Genomic DNA, 21,046 nt, shown 5'->3' with positions numbered 1-21,046 from the left:
AAAGAATGACCAAAATCCCGTTCCCAAAGTTCCCATAGTCACAGGTTAAAGGCTTTGTCAGATAGGACGCGTATTTTAGCGCTGCGTAGTCGCGCGAGGCTTCGTCAAACAGAACGCTTTAGCGCGCGTTAGGACACAGCAATTGATATCATTAAAGCTGCATGTTGTTTACATAATTATTACTTACGAACAAAACAAGGTACAGCGATATTAACTCCGGAGTCGGAAGAATTTTTTACTTACCAGTTTCATTAATTTCTTCTCCGATTTGTGCCCACAATTTTGCCTTCATTGATATATCTTTATAGTTTATATGAACTATCCTTCGTATTATATAAGCATGGATATTTTCTAACCAATTCTATCAAATTTTCGGTCATTATGCAGTATTTTATTATGATTTTACGCCTATTAACTACGACGCTAAAATAAAATTTGTAAAAAAATACAACACCCGACGTTAAAGCGTCCTAACGCCGCGACAGAGCGTTGCGTACTCCTAGCGCCGGCGCTCTGTTTGACGGTATTCTACGATGGTAGTAGAACACATCTTAGCGTCATATCGCGGCGTCAACTTAACGCTCTGACGCGCGCTAAGTACGCGTCCTGTCTGACAAAGCCTTTAGAGATAGCCAAAAAATCACCAAAAAATACAGTCAAAATTGAGAAGTCGATAGAATGAAAAAAGTGAGCAGCCGTGGTGGGCAGAAACATCTAGCCCGCTGGCCGCTTCATAATCTGTGGAATGTGAGTGAATGAAATGAACGAAACAGGTCAATAGCCGATTGGCGTCTGGCTTTGTCTCGCGGTCTCTGCCATTTTGAATTTGACCGTCTTATTTAGCTCACGGCTCTACGTAAGTGAACAATTTTTCTTTTAATTTAATGAAATTCATAACAGTTTAAAATTAAAAATGTGATTTTAACTAAATTATAAGCTGAATATCGTGTAAATTGTTTTAAACTATTATCTCTATAGTGAGAATGTTTCTTTTTTGTAATTTAACCTATAAACCACGTGGTTGACGTGGTTCAATGATGAGAAATAAAAATCAAATTCATTCGTGGTATCTACCATAGTGTTTACACGGTGATGGCCTTAACGCGTCTGATTTTATTATTTAATTGATCAGAAGGTGTTACGAAATTCGTTGTATTAATATTTTAGTATCGTTTACAGAATGGCGGACGCAGCTCCAGCCGGTGGACGTGGCGGTTTCCGCGGTGGATTTGGTTCTCGTGGGGGTGATAGAGGCCGTGGTGGTCTTCGTGGTCGTGGACGTGGTCGCGGTCGCGGCCGTGGACGCGGCAAGGAAGACCAGAAGGAATGGGTTCCAGTGACCAAACTTGGACGCCTCGTGCGCGAAGGAAAGATCGACAAACTGGAGAGCATCTACCTGTTCTCCTTGCCCATTAAAGAATTCGAAATCATCGATTTCTTCATAGGAACTTCACTCAACGATGAAGTGCTGAAGATCATGCCCGTCCAGAAACAAACCCGTGCCGGTCAGCGTACCCGTTTCAAGGCCTTTGTGGCTATCGGAGACAACAATGGGCACATTGGTCTCGGAGTTAAGTGCAGCAAGGAAGTAGCGACCGCCATCCGTGGTGCTATCATCCTTGCCAAGCTCTCCGTACTCCCTGTTCGCAGAGGATACTGGGGTAACAAGATCGGAAAGCCTCACACTGTCCCATGCAAGGTAAAGATTTATTTAAATTTATTGATATTGTTAAATATACAGTAGTTTAACCTTTTATGATGAAACTAATCAATCATTTCATTCGTGGTATCCACTTGAGGCCAGTCCGATGAAGCTTTAATGCGTCTGATCTCCTACAACATTATTAATAACAACAAATTCTTTGTTCAAATATTAATAACTGCATTTGAATTTTAGGTCACTGGCAAGTGTGGTTCAGTCACTGTAAGGCTGATCCCTGCTCCCCGTGGTACTGGTATTGTGTCTGCGCCAGTCCCTAAGAAGTTACTTCAAATGGCTGGTGTTGAGGACTGCTACACATCTGCAAGAGGCTCAACTGGCACACTTGGAAACTTCGCGAAGGCTACATACGCTGCCATTGCTAAGACCTATGCCTACTTGACCCCCGACTTGTGGAGGGACATCCCATTGACCAAGTCACCCTACTCTGAATTCAAAGTCTAAAATATGAAATACAACCACTTTGATTAAATTATTTTGTTTTATTTTATCAATAATCATAAATGAATAAACAATCATTTCAATTGATACAAAATTTATTTATACTTATTATGTAGCAAAAGTTAAACAAGGAACTAGATACAGACTTCATGATATTTTATTAAATTTTACACTTTCTACAAAGCTATAAATTAAAGTATATTATCTGATCTAGATAGAATAAATTCTGTTCTAGCTTTGCTATTTCATAGTCTTTCATTATTAAAAACAAAAATGTATATTATATAGCGGTATATTATATCATACTAGAGGTCCGCCCCGGCTTCGCCCGTGGTACATATTATTTCGCAATAAAAGGTGTAGATGTTCTTTCTCAAGGTCTAGAGATTATCTGTGCCAAATTTCATCAAAATCGGTCCAGTAGTTTATGCGTGAAAAGTGAAAACCATACATACATACAAACCTTTCCTCTTTATAATATTAGTATAGATATGTAATGCCCCTTACCCCACTTGGGGACACGGGACTTCAACCTATCTTTTATGAATAAATAAAACGATAGGTAACTAACTATCGAAAATTCACCAACTGTAAGTTACAGTACCTAGGCCAGGTAATAGACTGCCACAGGCCACTAGGGATTGATAGTCTTGTTTTATAATATGTCTTTTAATGTTTTTTTTTTTGTATTCAACATTTCATTTTAAGCTATACATACTGATTTTCCTTTTTATGTGATAGAATAACTTGAGGAATAATTAAGTAAAAACAAAAATTACATGCTTCAAAAAGGTACTAATGAGATAATTGTATTGTTATCCACTCTCGGTAAGCGAACCTACAAAGTATGAATTAAATCGCCCGATCGGGCCGCTAAACTTTTGTAAATTCCTTTACTTCTTTTTCAAATACATTTAATGTATGATCACAAACTTTCTGAAGATCTTGTAGTCCTCTTTTTAATACTTCTAAAGCTGGTGTTTCATGTGCCTGTATCCTAAAATGAATTTTCGATTCTGCCGGGTGAGGTAATGTGTACCCACAGAATTGAACATCTTCACTGCAAAAGACCATAAAAATTAATTTTTTATAATATAATATTACGGTCATAATATTTCATGACATTAAACAAGTTCTCAAAACTTAAGAAAATGATATTTTAATTTTCTTAATAAATAAATTATTAGTGTTGACAAGTAACAAGTGATTGAGTAAGTAACGAGAGGTGGTGGCCAAGACCCAAGGTTCATAGTTACTCAATTAATAAGTTGTCAGATCTTCACTTATAAATATTACAATGTTCACGAGTTCTACAAAGTGTTTTTGAACGGTTCTAAACAAGTCTATTGATCTATTTATTCATTTTTTAATCCATCAAAAATTCCTTACTATCTTGATTCAAATGTGTACTTACTATCTATTTATGATACATTTTAAGGCATTTCCTAGGGTGTGACTTTCATTCTGTATAACGTACGTCCGACAGGTTAAGTCAGAGTTTTCATCACCTGGAAGCTGCAAAAAAAGTTATATCAATTGGCATATTGAGGATAATTTTGCAATATAGTTCATTGTAATATCGTAGTATATTTTAATAAAATACATCGTGTTATATTTATCAGGCATTCGTTAAATTTTATTAAATACTTTAGTGAAATAGGTTATAATTTAGTTCACTTGTATTTACCTCAGATATTTTCATTTTAATACAAATTAGGACTTATTTGGTTTAACTTTGGAATGGGTAAGTTTAAGATTAAAATTTCACTAGTACAAAATAATTAATGTGCCGAGTCGTTTTTTAGAAGACAATGTTTCTGTTTACAATTTTTGACTTGTTAATTGTCAAATGGCAGCGGGAACTGTCAGCTGCCATGTGACACCCAGTGACACCCATCAACAAGCCCATCAATTATGGTGCACATTCACGCCAAGAGATTTTTTTTTCTCCCTGTTGTTGAATTAGAGTTTTTCAAGTTCTATTCGGTTTTATTTATTATTTTAAATAATTGTTTATGTTATAAATTAACGTGACATAATATACTTTTTTTTATAGTGGGGAAATCTTCCAAAGATACCCACGGCCCCCGGGGAAGGAGCCATGGGTTATGTCGGACTCTTACCGTGTACCCCACCGTGTACCAACGCGCTGCTTTAGACGGGATGCGGGTACACATTTGCAATCTTCCGCATGTCCCGCCCATCAGTTGCCCGTTTCCAGGCCCTCCACCAAATGCCCACCCCGGGGCGGCGCAAGCTGTACACGAGCTCACGCCACCCGTTCGCCGATGATTGATTGTTCCCCGTTCCATCATCGGCGTTCCCCAAACTCTCGACCCCAGTACCAACCGGCCGAAGGGCGCGCGCCGAAAGGCCCTCCGAAACGTGATTCACGCGTCTAAGGACCCTCCAGCGCACTTTTATATAATTAGCATCTTAGGTTAGCATAATATTATTTGGAAAAATTGTCACTACAGTACTTAGACTTTTACTTATATACTAATATTTTAAATATACCTATAATTAACACTTTTAATAATGTCTATAAACTATGGAAAAGCCTATTGTGAAGTTGTACAAAGGAAAGTCCATTAATTTAGATAAGGGCTTAAATCGTATTCTGTTTAGTAAAGTTATTTCGAGAGTAAATTAAAGGACACCCATTGACAAAGGTTGCTTTTAATAAGTAAAATACATCCATGAGGGATATATTATATTATTATAAATATTGAACAATATTATTTTGTCAATAAAATAGATATCTATGAATGTTAGGGACGCATCAAAAGGTATCAACCAAGTATTATCACGATTTTTTGTGTTGCTTTTATTATCTTGGTATTTCTAAGGTGTAGTTAGGTGGTGTTTCTATCGTCTACTCACCCTCCACTCGTCAGCTTTTATCAGTTTTCTCTCTGACATTATTTTTAATCTATTATTTGTTGCTTGTTAATCGTAGATGAGCAGACTAAATGCACTAAGTAGTATTCCAACTATCTCTTATTAGACAGTTACTTCCAATAAGAAGTCATAAGTAATACATTTTACAAAATAGACTTATTAGGCAATTATTTAGCGTAGGTATATCTCTTGCAATTGTTTTATTATAACCCTGGATCACACTAAATCCGTATACGTCAGGCGACTGGGGGCGTAAATCGTAAAAGTTAAACGGTGTACATAAACACTATTATGGAAGGTAGACGCTTTTATTAAGTCGACTAAGCTCACTCGACGCTAAACCACACCTAAATGTCACTCTACCCATCCGTTGTACACGTAATATGATACGAACGTATGCGTACGTTTTCAGAATAAACCTATTAGTTTGCGTACAGTCAACAACGAATATTTACTTTGAATAAATACTAAGTATAAGATTGTGTGTGTAAAGATCCCGATAGAGTGCAGGTGCTATTTTAAATTTATATTAGGTAGGTACGTAGGTACTTTGTTCATAATGTACACACCTTATAGCATTGCGAATATCTTTACTAATTGTTTACTAACTTATAAATAGACTAGCTTTCCACCCGCGGCTTCGCCCGTGCAGTCAAAGAAAAACCCGCATAGTTCCCGTTCTCGTGGGATTTCCGGGATAAAACCTATCCTATTTCCCGGGGTAAAATGTCCTATCTCGAGTAATAAAATATCTCTATACCAAATTTCATGCAAATTGGTTCAGTAGTTAAGGCGTGATTGAGTAACAGACAGACAGACAGAGTTACTTTCGCATTTATAATATATTAGTATTAGTATGGATATAATATAGCCTGTCATGTTATAGGACATGCTCAATATTTGAAGAAACTATAAAATTTGTAAGTTTTTACTTACAGTACCTCGTGATTGAACAATATAGAAAAGTTCTATACGTTATTCTTCTTATATATAAAAATGAATCGCAAAATGTGTTGGTAAGCGCATAACTCGAGAACGGCTGAACCGATTTCCATAATTCTTTTTTTATTATATTCCTTGAAGTACGAGGATGGTTTTTATGTAGAGAAAACGTAAGTACCACGGGCGAAGCCGGGGCGGACCGCTAGTTTTAAATAAAGTGTACCATTAAATATACAAATTAAACATGGTTCTTTAATAGATAACTATAATATGCAACCATATTCACCGCTCGGCGCTCACATTATTTTCAGACTTTAGAGGGGAACTAAAAGCCACAAAGCCATGCCGAAAAGTTTTGTTACAATATGAAAATTGTTGGGTTTCATATTGAAAGTAAATTTATGGAGCTCTTTTATTGTTATGACAGTTACGCCAAGGGCGGATCCAGCTTTAGTGCCAGGGGGGGGTCACATAGACGTGGTCAATTTTCAAAAGCTATATTTTGGTAATTTAATTGATACGTAGATTAAAAAAAATGGTCAAGTGCGAGTCGGATTGGCGAACCAAGAGTTCCATACAAACATTTTTATATGTTTTAATATTAAATTTATGCTTTTTGCGATTTTTCCTTTATCTGTGCTATAAGACGTAAGTTTATATTAAATAAAGATTAAATATCAAGATTCTGTGTTCACGGGAAGTACCTACCCTGTAGGTTTAGATTCCTGGCAACACTTGCGAATGTTGATAAGCATGAAATGTATGTTTTAGCAATTTTTCCTCCATCTGTGCTGACATTGCTTTTAACCAAATTTCAGAACTCTGTGTTCACAGGAAGTAGTACAATACCTATAGATTTTGATTCCCTTGCGATAATGTCGAAATTTGCGATAATTTACGGCATTAACGGCTGTATCTTTTGAATGGGTTGGCTTATAAGTTTGATTTTTTCACAGCTATAAGGAACCGTAGATTTGAGTATTCGGTATGAATTTCAGATTGATACCTCCACGCGTTCCTGAGAAAAAGGGTCTTGACAGGCAGACAAACTTGAAAAATATATATTTTTTGCAATTATTCCTGTATCTGTACTATAAGATGTGGCTTTGTACCGAATTTCAAGATTCTGAGTTTACGGAAAGTACCCTGTAGGTTTTGAGTTTTGATTCCCTTGCGAATGTCGAAATTTGCGAAATTTTTCGGCATTTACGGCTGTATCTTCTGATTCGTTGACATAGAAGTTTGATTTTATTATAGCGTACTGCGTAAAGGATTATAGACTTGAGTTTTTGGTATGAATATCAAGTGAATACATGTCAGCGTTCATGAGTAACAGGGTTGTAAGTTAAAATTTTTTTTAAATATTTTTTTATAAATTTTCGCAATTAGTAAACAAAGTCGTTGTCTCTGTGCCTATGTATGATTTAATCTTTAAAACTACACAACGAATTTCGATGCAGTTTTTTTAAAGATAGAGTGATTCAAGAGGAATAGTATATAATTTATAAGGTTTTAGAGAAAGCGGGCGAAGCCGCGGGCGGTAAGCTAGTCTGCGTTATAAGACGTTTGATTGTACTAAATTTCATGACTCTGTGTACTCGGGAACTACCCTGTAGGTTTTGATTTCTTAGGGAGTGTCGAAAAATTTCAGCAATTACAGCTGCATCTTTTGATTGCGTTGGCTAAAACGTTTGAATTTTTCACAGCATCAAGGGACCGTAGACCGTAGGATTTCGACATTAGCAAGGGAATCAATACCTGCAGGGAGCACCCTGTCCCGTAAACACAGTCTTGAAATTGAGTAAAAAGTATCGTGTTATAGCACAGATGTAGTAATAACTGCGAAAACCCTAATTATTTAATTAAATTAAATAAAAATATATTTTTTTAATTATTTTAAACTTACAATCCCTTTACTCATGAACGTCTACATGTATTTAATTGATATTCACATCAGAACTCAAGTCTATAATAACTTAAATCTGTTATTTAATTCAAATTCTATGTCAACGCAATCTGAAGAAAAAGCAATTAGAGCCGCATATTCTGTAATTCGCAACTACTTGCAAGGGAATCATCAATCAAAACCTACAAGGTACTTCCCGTTCCGTGAACACAGTCTTGAAATTTGGTTAAAAGCAAAACCACAGATAAAGAAAAAAATCCTTTAAACAAAATAATTGTAAGATACAACTTAATGAAAAAATATGTTTGCTCGGAGTCTTCGGTGCGCGAGTCCGACGCGCACTTGGCCGATTTTTTGTTGTAATTTGACTGTATTTTCTATTGTTCATTTAAAAAAATTTTTGCTATTTTATGTCTTATCCACGAACTGGGATATTTCGATATTTGAGGTTTTGTGTGAAAAGTGTAATAGCAAAAGTTGTAGAAAAAAAATTAATTACATATTTACAACTTTACCATTACATTTTATTCCGCAGTTATAGTTTTTTTTTTAAATCGGAAATCCTGTTATATTTTGTCCTTAAATTACGACCACAGGTCGACCCTAATAAACTTTTTCTATAATTTTTGTTATATTCTCTTCCGTTACCGTTTGTAATTGATTTCATTGTTCTATATTACTTTTATTTCTCAAAATTCAATAAAAACATCATATTGAACAGTATTATTTTTTTAATTTAAAAAAGTTTATATTAAATTAGTGGTCCACTTAGGTCGTGGACCTATCACCTAGCCCAGGGGGGGGTCATGACCCCGTGACCCCCCCCCTGGATCCGCGCTTGAGTTACGCAGACAATGGAACAAATACATTTAGAAAGTGGAATATTATTTCACAAATCCCAATAATGGTTAAGAACATGACCATTTTCGGAAAAACTCTGTTTAAATATCTTTGGATTGTTTGTATTTCTGATCGTGCCTTTATCACGAAAAATAATGCTGTTCAAATGGATCATTTTCATTTAATTTGAATTAGGCGAATTCAGTTCTCTGCAATAATGATTTCTTAAAGATACCGTTTTCAGTAAATTATTATTTTTAAGTTTACATAGAAATAAAAAAAAATGCGTTGAAGTAACCTTATCCCTTAATTTCTAAGTCTTAAAAGTCTTAATTAGCCGAATCGTTAAATTGGTATTTCACTTTATTGCGCATAAAGAAAACGTGACAAATGTTTCTGAGTTTAGACCGTTTTAATGGTCGATTATTTTTAACAAGTTAATTATCTCGTAAAACTTTACGTACCTACCTTGCCTACGGGGTACCTACCTATTTCCATTATTTATGACTATGACAGATATATAATAAACCAAAGTGAAATTATTGAATGAACTGAAAGAATGAGATTCAAATTCCTTTCATTCAATTTAATTTTTTAATCTTTTTTTAATGGTAAAACTTGGGTAAAACCAAACCAACCACTCTTTATTTCAGCCCCATCAAGTTCGGATTTTATGTATATCTTTCTCAGAGACAAATTACTCTCATTATACAAAATTTTTAGGAATCACTATAAACAACTTCTGTAAAAATTTATGAAAAAAAGAAAATGTTGGTATGTATCGAAGACTTATCGAAGACAATAATTAACTACATTCTTGTATAGTTTTTTATGTGTTTTCCAATTCCCTAGTTGAATTAGCCTTAATTAATGTGAATCCCCAAATTGCGAAACCATATTATGTGTAAAGCAATATGATTACTCTATATTATAATTACTATACGAGTAGGTACACTAAAGCGACATAAAGAAAAAGGAAATATACTTATAGATCAAGAGCCCACGACGGCCAGACTTTCCTTTCTTTCAGAAAGTTGAAAGTTTCTCTGTATATGTCTCCTATACAGATAAGAACGACCAGCGACTATCAAGTTTGGGTTGTGGTTACTTTGGCAGGAAACAGGTAGTAAAGGTGTATAAAATAGTACCTAACTTTCATTATAGTTTAAAAGCTAAATTTTATATATGTTACTTGGGGACCCATAAAAAGATATTACCTTAAGAGCCAGACAGTTTTCATGGTTCTTACATCTAGCCAGACACATTTAAAAAATAACTAACATATCATCAAATTCACATAACTACCTAAAAGCGTAACAAATATGAAATAACCCACTAAAACATTAGTTAACTATAATTATTAAAAAAATAAAAGTATAATATATAAGTAATAAAGTTATTACTTATCTTTTACGGGGGCTTATGTTGATGGAATTTCACGTATCTCGATGACACAATAAAAAAGTCATCGGGATACGTGAAATTCCATCAACATAAGTCTAAGTAAAAGATAAGTAATAACTTTATTACTTATATATTATACTTTTATTTTTTTAATAATTGTAGTTAACTAATGTTTTTAGTGGGTTATTTCATATTTGTTACGCTTTTAGGTAGTTATGTGAATTTGATGATATGTTAGTTATTTTTTAAATGTGTCTGGCTAGATGTAAGAACCATGAAAACTGTCTGGCTCTTAAGGTAATATCTTTTTATAGGTCCCCAAGTAACATATATAAAATTTAGCTTTTAAACTATAATGAAAGTTAGGTACAATTTTATACAACCTTACTACCTGTTTCCTGCCAAAGTAACCACAACCCAGACTTGATAATCGCTAGTCGTTCTTATCTGTATCGGAGATATATACAGAGAAACTTTCAACTTTCCGAAAGAAAGGAAAGTCTGGCCGTCGTGGGCTCTTATATTATTATATTCTGCTGTCATTATTCTGTTAATCCATTTAACTCCTGAAAGTATTTAATTAATATAGGTAAGTAAAATAAAATGAATCGACTTTAATCGATATAAATTAAGGCTTCGCTGCAACAACAATTTGCCCCATAAAAAGAGAGATTAATGTCTCGATTTAAATGAACATTCGGCAACTTTATTAAATGAGCGTGGGAACAATTTTCATTGTAACAAAGTTTAAATTTCATTTAACATCACCGACGGAATTTGGGTTCATATTTTATAAATTTCGAAATTTGTGGTGCCTTTCATAAATTAGGAGCAGTAGATTTGCAAATCGCGTTTATCTTCATGAATAAAATATGGCTGTCGTTTTATTTAATAGAAACATTTTTCTAATTAATTAAATTGGTGCAGGTACCTAATAGCATGTGATTAAAATCTGTATAATCATGTGTATAATATAATAAAAATGAATCACCAAAATATGTGCTCGAGAATGGCTGAACGGATTTCGTTAATTTTTTTTTTTATAATTTTCCTTGAAGTACGAGGATGGCTCTTATGGAGTGAAATCCGTATTACAATATTCCGGGCGAAGCCGGGGGGACCGCTGCGCCGTATTATTTATAAGTAAGTAACCTGTGTAAGTAACATTGTCTTATTTATTTTGTACGTAATAGAGAATATAAAATGTAGGTAGTAGTCATACTGATATTTTGATCCAAAAAACATTCAATATCTTAGAAACGTATTCCTAGAAATAATAAACGATTTTACCAACATTGTTACAGATTCATATAAAACATTCATAAAAAGTATTTCTCTCATAGGATATCGTATAAGACAGATGGAGATAATATTTTATGTCAGAATTCATAATGCGAGTGGATTTATTATACTAAAAAGCCTAGCGTAACGCGATATATTATTACTTTTTATCATTTTGTAATACGGGAACAATACCTATACGTTTCTTTATAAGCTGTGTTCAGACTTCAGTGTTTTATTAAGTATCTGTATTTTTTATTTTTTTGGAGACAATATAGTTGATAAAATAGGGGTGACCAAGGGGTGACATACTTACATGATTACATGGCACGATGTTTGATTACGCTCATTAAAGATAGTATAAGTAATTTATATTAAATTTGTTTCAAGAATTGGTTATTGATATTGGTTGCACCTTTAATTGTGGTAGTGGTACTTATGCTATATTAAAATCTAAAATGAGTAGTAGTGTCTGCGGACGCGGTTCTACCGAATACCCGCGGCCCCGTCAATAAAGCGGCACGGCGGAACACAGTGGAGTTTAGTCGGTAGGACCTTGCACTCAGCTGGGTGAGTCCGACATAACCCAGGGCTCTTCCCCCGAGTGCTCTGGGTATGCCTAAATGCATTCTCCACTATAAAAAAAAAGGATGAGTAGTAGTATATATAATACAAGCGTGGGTCCGGGGTCGGCGTCCGGCGATTCCCGGTAGTACTTAATAGTTCAGTAACAAGTTATATTTGGTCTGTGGCCCTTCGGCTACTGTTTGATGAAACTTTTATTAATCTAGATGGATCTGGATTTACACTTCATTATTTTTTGGAATAATTATAATTTATTAACAGGCAACTATTGATTTAGTTTTGGTTATGATTCTCATTTGTAAATGTTCGTGTTCGGTAGGTAATGTTATTTTCTCACTTATAATACCACAAGAGCTTCAAAATTATCGGGTATTTTCCGATAGGTTCGTTGCAAACAAATGAAGGAGTCAAGTTTTTAAAATTTCTGAAAAACTTGTCGACTTTATTTGTTTGCAGGGAACCTTGAGGGAAATGCCAGATAATTTTGAAGCTCGTGTGGTATTCGGGGGATTATTTTTCCGTCCCAAATGTCGGCCAATAATTTCAAAATTGAATTCAACCTGTCAGTTTGACGTCAACTACCAGATAAAATTTTCAAAAAATTATCAGTATAATACCCTCAAATACCATGTAGGTTGTACCACGTGACGTCGAATGGTGCAATTCTATTGGTCGATATTTGGGTCGGAAAAATAATCACTTATAATACCACAAGAGCTTCAAAATTATCGGGTATTTTCCGATAGGTTCGTTGCAAACAAATGAAGGAGTCAAGTTTTTAGTCAAGGTTAAAAAATCACGAGCGCGAAGCGCGAGTGATTTTTCCTGAAAAACTTGACGACTTTATTTGTTTGCAGGGAACCTTGAGGGAAATGCCAGATAATTTTGAAGCTCGTGTGGTATTCGGGAGATTATTTTTCCGTCCCAAATGTCGGCCAATAATTTCACAATTGAATTGAACCTGTCAGTTTGACGTAGGTTGTACCACGTGACGTCGAATGGTGCAATTCTATTGGTCGATAAAATAAATTGGTCGGAAAAATAATCACAATTATTTTCAGGGTAAAGAAATTGTCAAAATGTGAATAAAAGTAAAAGTATTAAAAACTAGTGATTAAATGAATATTGACGAATAGAATAAATTTACTGTGCATTTCCCTTTCAAATTCAACCAAATCCTATTGAAAAATTTGAATAAAGGCTTAGCAATAAAAATACTATCGCTACATTTGAAATATTCATATTTTAATTTTTAGCAGCGTGTTTTAAATCCCTTATAGGTGAAAGGCCATTGCACGCTAAATAAACAAAGGACTACGAGTTACCAACAGGCAACAGCTTTAAAATAAAAGCTAACATTTTAAGGATGAAAAGGTATTTAAACGTACGAAGAGACGTCATTATTAAAACGACTCTGCGGTTTAGCGCCAAACCTAGCAATTTTAATATGGGGGAGGCATGTGTTATTACAGTCGGTGAGGCTCTAATGAAAGTGTATCTATACGTAAAGACGCCGCTTGTCACCTTTGTACGGTTGGCAACACAAATTCAGGAGCTTCATCATTTATATTTGTATGATATGGGAGCAGTATTCTTATTGCGTGATGTGTGTGGCTTCTCGCAATTTGTTTAAATATACGTGTGCCATGGTTGCTCTTCTATGTTACATTAAGGTTTGGGAAATATGACAATCGAAGAAATCAGAGAGGCATTTTCAATTTCTTTTGTATTTAACTAGATGGTTGATAAAAGGGGTAAGCAGTATCGATACGATTTAGAATTCCCTCAAAAGGATCAATAAACGATGTATCCTCGTGTTGTAGAAATAATATTATGTGCTTATAAATACCAGAAAACTGTCCTTCCCTATTGCTCTTAGCGTCATATCCAGTATAATTGGAACATTGAAAAAATACTTCATATTTCATAAAGTGAGTCATCAGTTAATGCTTCAGTCTCTTTAAGTCAAGGATAATTTGACACTCTGCTGCTATTTACATCTCGTTGATTGCTTTTTATGTTTTATTTTTCTTAACGCTGTTTATTAATAATTTTATTGTAGTGTGATGTAACCATGTAGGTATACCATGTATAGGTATTGTCTTTTTGTTGTATTTTCAACAAACAATAATGTAAGAAAACGTACCTACCAATATCTCAAATTGCTAACATTTCGTAGCGGATACAAGATAGGTTTCCGGGTTTATCGATATTGAGGTTGCTACTCGCTGTTTATTTAGAAACAGGGAAATAAATGTTTTTATCACTTTCTGGCTGATCTTTTATTAGTTATGTACATACTTACATTTATGGTAAAAAATTTTAAGCTTATACATAAAAATATTCGTAAACGAATGAAATTGATAGGTATGGCTTTAATCTGTTTCGAATGTAGATACTAGGTATTTTTTTATAATTGACATGGCAATTAATATTTATAAGATAAATTAAAATATATAAGAGTATCTGATTATTTATTCAATCTAGGTAGAAGTTTCCTTTATAATATTAATTTCCACTGAAGTCGAGATTGCCAACAGCGATTAAAACTTAACAAAACTCCTCTATCTTTCGACATAATTTCCAAGCCCTCCGTGTTTAACTTTATGGGGAATTTAAATAGAAATTATTCAAAGCCTTTCCTTAATTATAAGTCGATTGTCGATCAACATTACAGCAGTTTCGCATTAAATATTGGCTCTTGGCACACCTAAAAGTTTTAATATTAATTAGGTACTTAGATATATTATATTTTTAGAACTACAAAATTAAACTTTTGGAAGCGTGAAAGAAACGATTCGATATCTTTAAGTTAGTCTCAGTTGTATTGGTATTGTATTGAATTGTTTCTTATAGAAAAAAGGATACGGTACCTCCTCATATATATCTAGGGTTAGACTGTCAGGGGAATATCCGGAATTCTTTGTTCCATAATACTTTACTGGTATAAAATATAATTGATAGAGAAATATTCTCAATGGAGAAATATTGTGAGATCCAAAGAAAATATATTATATTGTAGAAAAGATAGTTTTGATCCACACTAGAAGTTATTATAAAGTAATTTTGACCGGTCCAAATCGGACAGTATTGACGAAGTTGGCCCAACTTTAATTGGATCCTGACTTCTCACGCCCTCGCCTACTCGACCTTACAAAACTTTGGCGAAATGTATCCAAAAGTTTTAATGTAACTTAGCAAGTTCGCAAACACAATTTGAGTATTTTTATGATATTTAATCCGATACGATAACGGGTCAATGGTATAAACCAAAGATCGAGTTTTAAGAATTTTTAAGTGGGTCACTATTTATAAGAATTGAAAGAAATCTATACTAATATTATAAAGCTGAAGAGTTTGTTTGTTTGTTTGTTTGTTTGAACGCACTAATCTCGGAAACTACTGGTCCGATTTGAAAAATTCTTTCGGTGTTAGATAGCCCATTTATCGAGGAAGGTTATAGGCTATATTTCATCACGCTACGGGCAACAGGAGTGGAGCCACGGGGGTGAAACCGCGCGGAGCAGCTAGTATATTATATTTTCATAACAATTATGTGAGATGAATAATAATATACAGAATAAAAATGTTTGAGTTTTGATAAAACAAATTTCAATACATTATTTAAAAACGACACGATAAGTAAGACCATATTTGTGATTTTAAATAACAAGGAAGAATAAGCAATTTTGCATAACCTTCGGAAATCTGAAAGATCAGAGAAGTATGTTATGTTTGTACGTGATACTACTTGTAGGTAAAATTTTATACAAATAAACAGAACAACATTCTATAGTAGTCATTAAATAATCAGGTTCTTCAATTTAACAAAATAATATCAGTAGACAGTTATAGTAACGGAGTTAGACCGCACTCCCCAAGAGTAAGACTAACTAAACGAATCCACGTAGGTACAAACTGTACCAAAGTTAGCAAATGCAAGGAAATTATATTCAAGTGATATGGTTTAAACTCCGGATTCTCAACACGTACTAGTATACATTACGGTTATTAAAACTTACATATCAAAGCTCTTAGTTTCAGCTTAACTAATAAATGGCTGCAGTTTCGTATCGCTTTGCTCGACACTTACTAAGTTGTGTTACTTTTATTTCTTTGCAAATGTACGGCGTTTTTTTATTATTATTATTAAAACCACACATTAAACTGAATTTAAATATTATACTGGTATGAAATATAATTTTTTTTAGTAATGGTAATCAAACCGTAATTACGAAAAAAGGATTCTATTTGGTTTTAATTAATTTATCTGAAAACCTACAAAAATGGCGGGTTGCTAGGTTTTGAATTCAAATTGTATCTTAAAAATATAGTGGCTATTTTAAATAAGTATTATTACTAAAACGATAAATAATAATAAGGTCTGTTTTATATATCGTATTTATGTATCGTAGTAGCTTTCCTAAGGTTAAATAATGTTAAAGCCAAAAAAAAAAAAAAAATTTTTCCCTTTCTAGAAAGTAAATTGAGGCTTTGTTCCTGATCTTATATTTCACAAAATTGTAACAGAAAAAAATTCCTGTCTAAAATTCCGCATCAGCAGGCCACTGATATAATGTTATTTTTTAATTTGTCGGATTTAGAGCGCTTCAACATCAGCACCCATTTATCCGTTTACACGGCTCCACTGTTTGCGGACTGCCTGAATCTAAATTTCCATTATTCAGTGTTTGGTTACATGAACCCTATCGGATTGCATAATTATGATGAACTGGTCGGCTTGTTTGTTTTGCATTTTATTAATTATGAATTTCCTTTGTACTACCCATAGCAGTAATATGTTATTGCTTCAAGTTACAGGTCAACTTGAGTTTAATAATTGGTAGATACCGTGCGGTGATTTCTTTCTTTTACGACTGTATTCAATCATTTTATTATATTAGTAGCTGTAGGTACTATTCCGATTATAGCATTATACCTAATATACCTATTGTCTATAGGATTGAATAGTGAAGGGGACATTATTACAAAAAAGGAAAATATATAATATAGGTTTATATTTTTCGAATGTATCCTAGGTATAGGTACACAGGTAGTATTCTGTTAAAGTTAAAGTATCTTTCTTTCAATAATATTCGAATTTCGAACAAGATGTACTGTAAAATACCTTTTAAATTTTCAAGAAATTGCCTCTCTATATGACAGTAACTACATCGAATTTACGCCAAGAAAAGCGCGAACTTATTTACTTTCCGCACATCTTGGTAATGGGATGTGGAATAAGCCATTCTTCGTAGTCCATGAGATCCGTATTTCATATCCATTAGGCTTAAATAAATATGAACCTGATTATGTTCTTTTTGTTGCAAGATTAAAAAGAAAATCAAAGATTCCTGTTATCCAATATTTTTCAACGAATGGACTCTTTCTTTAGTAATTCATCATTTCCTTAGTAAGGCAAAAAGATTGATGCTTGAGATTCCAAATATTGGAAGTTGTGATTAAGGTTAAATGAAAAAGTATTTGTTGATGAAAATCTCGATGTCAAATGAAGGGAAACGCGCCACGTTAACTGAAGTAAGGATAGATTGTTAATAACCTTAAAAGCTTTGTAGGCTTCCATGAAATTTATTTTCTATAACGGATTCAGGGACCTAGTTTGTCAGCGTTTTTATTTGTTTGAAAACATAAAGATTGTAATAATATTTATTTAAATTGACCGTAATATTAATTTTAAAGTGCGTCAATATACATTCGATTCGACTAGATTTAGAAAATTTTAAATAAACATTAAAAAAGGAATCAAAAATCAATTATCAATATCATTTATTTAGAGGATATGTTTTACTAATTGTAGATATAGTTAGCACTAGCTGCTATTAAGTATTCTGTGGCATAGTTATACGTTTATTTTATCAATAGCCATATCGATTATATATCAAATGATATATTGAAGGTTTTAAGAGGTATTTCACTAGTCTCATACAGGCTTTGTTTGTATTAACGACTGGTAGCCCGGCCCTGTTTGTTTATAGGCTCAATATAGGTACTGATATAGGTAATGGTGCTTGCGTGCTAGTCGTACTGCACATATTCTTATATAGTGCCCTTGCCAGTTATCAATGTCAAATTAACAAAATTAATTTTAATAGTTCTCTAACTTGTTATTAGAAATTTTTAGTTTATTAGTTAAAAAGTTGTGCTATGAACTGCGGGGATAAAAAATGATTTTATCAAGGGCTAGAAGAAAAAGGAATTCAAAAAAGGTAAAGCAATAGCGTCACTTTCATTCAATTTTATGTGACAAGAAATACGATTATGTAAAACTATTATGAGATTGTGCGGAAAATCCCTCGAGACCTGGATAGTAGGGAAAAAATCATTTCTGTTTAGTATGAGTTGGCACGGAGGGAAATTCAATTTTTCCACCCATACATATTTTCCTTATGTAAATTTGTTTGGGAATACATATCATAGTCTACGTGACGACAGTATTCTTAAATGAATTAGGATAATATCATTTATATTCATGCTAGTATGATTCCGTACATTTACAATATTGTATACCGTATATGTGAATGAAGTGTAAAGAATATTTTTTCTAAATTTTAGCAGAATACGTTAAAAATAAGTAATAGTACCTAATAATATAATAGTACCTAACCTAGCATTTAAATCTGAAATTAAAACTATATTGAAGACGTAGAGCTACATGTATCATCATTTTAATTAACTTATTTTCAGAAGGGATTCAACAACGGTAATGTTGGAATATTTGAAATATGTATAAACGGTAACGTTGGAACTTGGAATATTTTAAATACAATGAACGTGAACACTTTGCTTAATGCAAATGAAAACTAGTAACATTTACGTTAATATTTACTTTAGAATGTGTATAACTGTTCTGTGGTAGATACTTTATTTATTAGGGTACTTAAATTAATTATAATCAGAAAGTTTGGATATAATTTACGAAAAATAATCATACATACTTCATCTGATTTATATGGACATCTTGATTGAAAGAAATGGTTTGTTGTGTAAAATAACAATAAACCAAAGCTATTTCGAAATCTGTTTAAAAATCCTTCCGACTTCTCTTTTATCCTAAGAATAATTTGAACGAAACACAAAAAGTGAAATGTAAAAGATTACACCAATGATTACAGCTTCGATGTAAAATAAAAAGAAAGAACATTTATACAATGGGTTTGTTCTAACTTGCTATCTCAGCAACACCTGGAAAGGCAAGTTTAAATTACTTTTGAACTTTTATTTAATTTATTGAGAGCGTTTGCATAATGTTGATTCCGTCTGGCGAATCTTGAAATCAGGTAAGTAATGAAATGTTTTTTACTAAATTAGGATCTTGTGGAAAGTTTTCTATATTAAATTTTGTCTTGTTAGTTTTATGTTCATTTATTTGGACGCAGATTTTAAACCATAATTGGGGTCTGCGTGAATTTCATTTCAAAATTTTCCAATAATCTAATATGAGCCTGAAAGTTTGTTTGGGTGAATATCAAAATGTTTGTCGCTTTTACTTTGCATAAAACTATTGTTGTTTTTGTTCATCATACCATAAAATCTATAATATAAAAATGAATCGCAAAATGTGTTGGTAAGCGCATAACTTGAGAACGGCTGAACCGATTTCGTTAATTCTTTTTTTATTATATTCCTTGAAGTACGAGGATGGTTCTTACGTAGAGAAAGCGTAAATATGTACCACGGGCGAAGCCGGGGCGGGCCGCTAGTCTTATATATAAAAATGAATCGCAAAATGTGTTGGTAAGCGCATAACTCGAGAACGGCTGAACCGATTTCAATAATTCTTTTTTTATTATATTCCTTGAAGTACGAGGATGGTTTTTATGTAGAGAAAACGTAAATATGTACCACGGGCGAAGCCGGGGCGGACCGCTAGTACTAAATAATAATAAAATTAATAAGACATCATTACTAACAAGCTTAAATACATTATACAAAATCATAGAATTCTTTAAAACGAATATTTTATTGTTAAAAGATTAAAGTAATAAGAAACTTTTAAATTTTATTCCGTTACGCGTTCCGTATAAAATAAATTAGATTTTGAAGAAAGATTTCTTGCGGGAATAAAAAATACGTAGACAACCGACGCTGTACCATTCTGGGTGATTTCCTTAATGCAGAAATGTCTTGCATTAAACCAGGATGAAATGGAATTGTCTCATCTCAAGGGAATATTTTACGGACAAAAGATTTATAAACCATTTATGACAATATGAGTTGTTCATTTGCGGCTACTATATCAATTGAAATTTGGCTTCAGTATGCAGGAGAGATCGATCATCATTATCTTCAGCCGATATTTGATTCCACTGTACACATTGTATATGTGTTGACTGTTGACCATTCAAAATTGTGGGTTGGTATAGTATAATATATGGTCGCACATTTCTTTCACGGTTTACCTCTAATCGATTTGAGCAATGGTCACGTAATTCATAAAACTTAATGCTTGCATTCTTATATTTAAGTCAAACTGCCGTTAAATTGAACTGGGGGTCTATACCCATGAGCTACAACCGATCGTCTTTTTATAATGCTCGCTAATTCTGTAACCAAAACCTGCAACAAACTGAGTTTAACACCCATTAGAGTAAAAGGTCCTCCTGTAAAATGATAGTATAAATGTTGAAATAACAGTAGTTTACGTAGCTACACTCTGCCGTTAGATACCGATGTACTGGCCCAGTTGAAAACCACTCCGAGAATAATGACTGTCATAAATTGCCTGCACTTGCAGTTTATGCATACAGCGTGTGTATCAGCTTTTTAGTATTTACGGGTGTACAGAATTTTGGTGATGTTAGTTATTATTGAATCTATAAATATTTGGTCATAAATTTGGTGACATTAATATAAGTTTATTGCATTAGAAATTATTTTTCTCTTATTATAAGTCACGTAGGCTTTCAATAACAATAAGTCTATTAGATGGGTATAATATTTAAAATTTACTTTCGACCGTAGTTTTCAAATATCTACTTAGTTAGGATTAGAATTTTTTAATTAAC

The 21,046-nt window shown here is 33.3% G+C and overlaps 2 protein-coding genes across 2 annotated transcripts; one reads left to right on the top strand and one right to left on the bottom strand.

Annotated features, from left to right (window-relative positions):
* The first annotated feature begins 728 nt into the window (after positions 1-728).
* On the top strand, positions 729-2,192 carry RpS2 (ribosomal protein S2). The gene is made up of 3 exons (XM_089703832.1): positions 729-856; positions 1,180-1,699; positions 1,898-2,192. Exons 2-3 carry the CDS (start codon positions 1,181-1,183, stop codon positions 2,162-2,164), a joined length of 786 nt encoding a protein of 261 aa, XP_089559958.1. The 5' UTR covers positions 729-856; position 1,180; the 3' UTR covers positions 2,165-2,192.
* On the bottom strand, positions 819-4,038 carry Polr1D (RNA polymerases I and III subunit AC2 l(2)37Cg). Its single transcript, XM_089703833.1, has 3 exons — positions 3,849-4,038; positions 3,576-3,676; positions 819-3,221 (listed from the first exon to the last, which is right to left on the bottom strand). Exons 1-3 carry the CDS (start codon positions 3,861-3,863, stop codon positions 3,035-3,037), a joined length of 303 nt encoding a protein of 100 aa, XP_089559959.1. The 5' UTR covers positions 3,864-4,038; the 3' UTR covers positions 819-3,034.
* Positions 4,039-21,046: the final 17,008 nt, after the last annotated feature.

Source organism: Colias philodice, chromosome 15 (genome assembly GCF_061535455.1).
Source record: "Colias philodice isolate Cphi_HAF_F1 chromosome 15, ilColPhil1 Martin Lab GWU primary, whole genome shotgun sequence".
NCBI classification, from domain to species: domain Eukaryota; kingdom Metazoa; phylum Arthropoda; class Insecta; order Lepidoptera; family Pieridae; genus Colias; species Colias philodice.
Note: the sequence above shows the minus strand (reverse complement) of the source record. Positions and strands in the feature narration are given on the sequence as shown.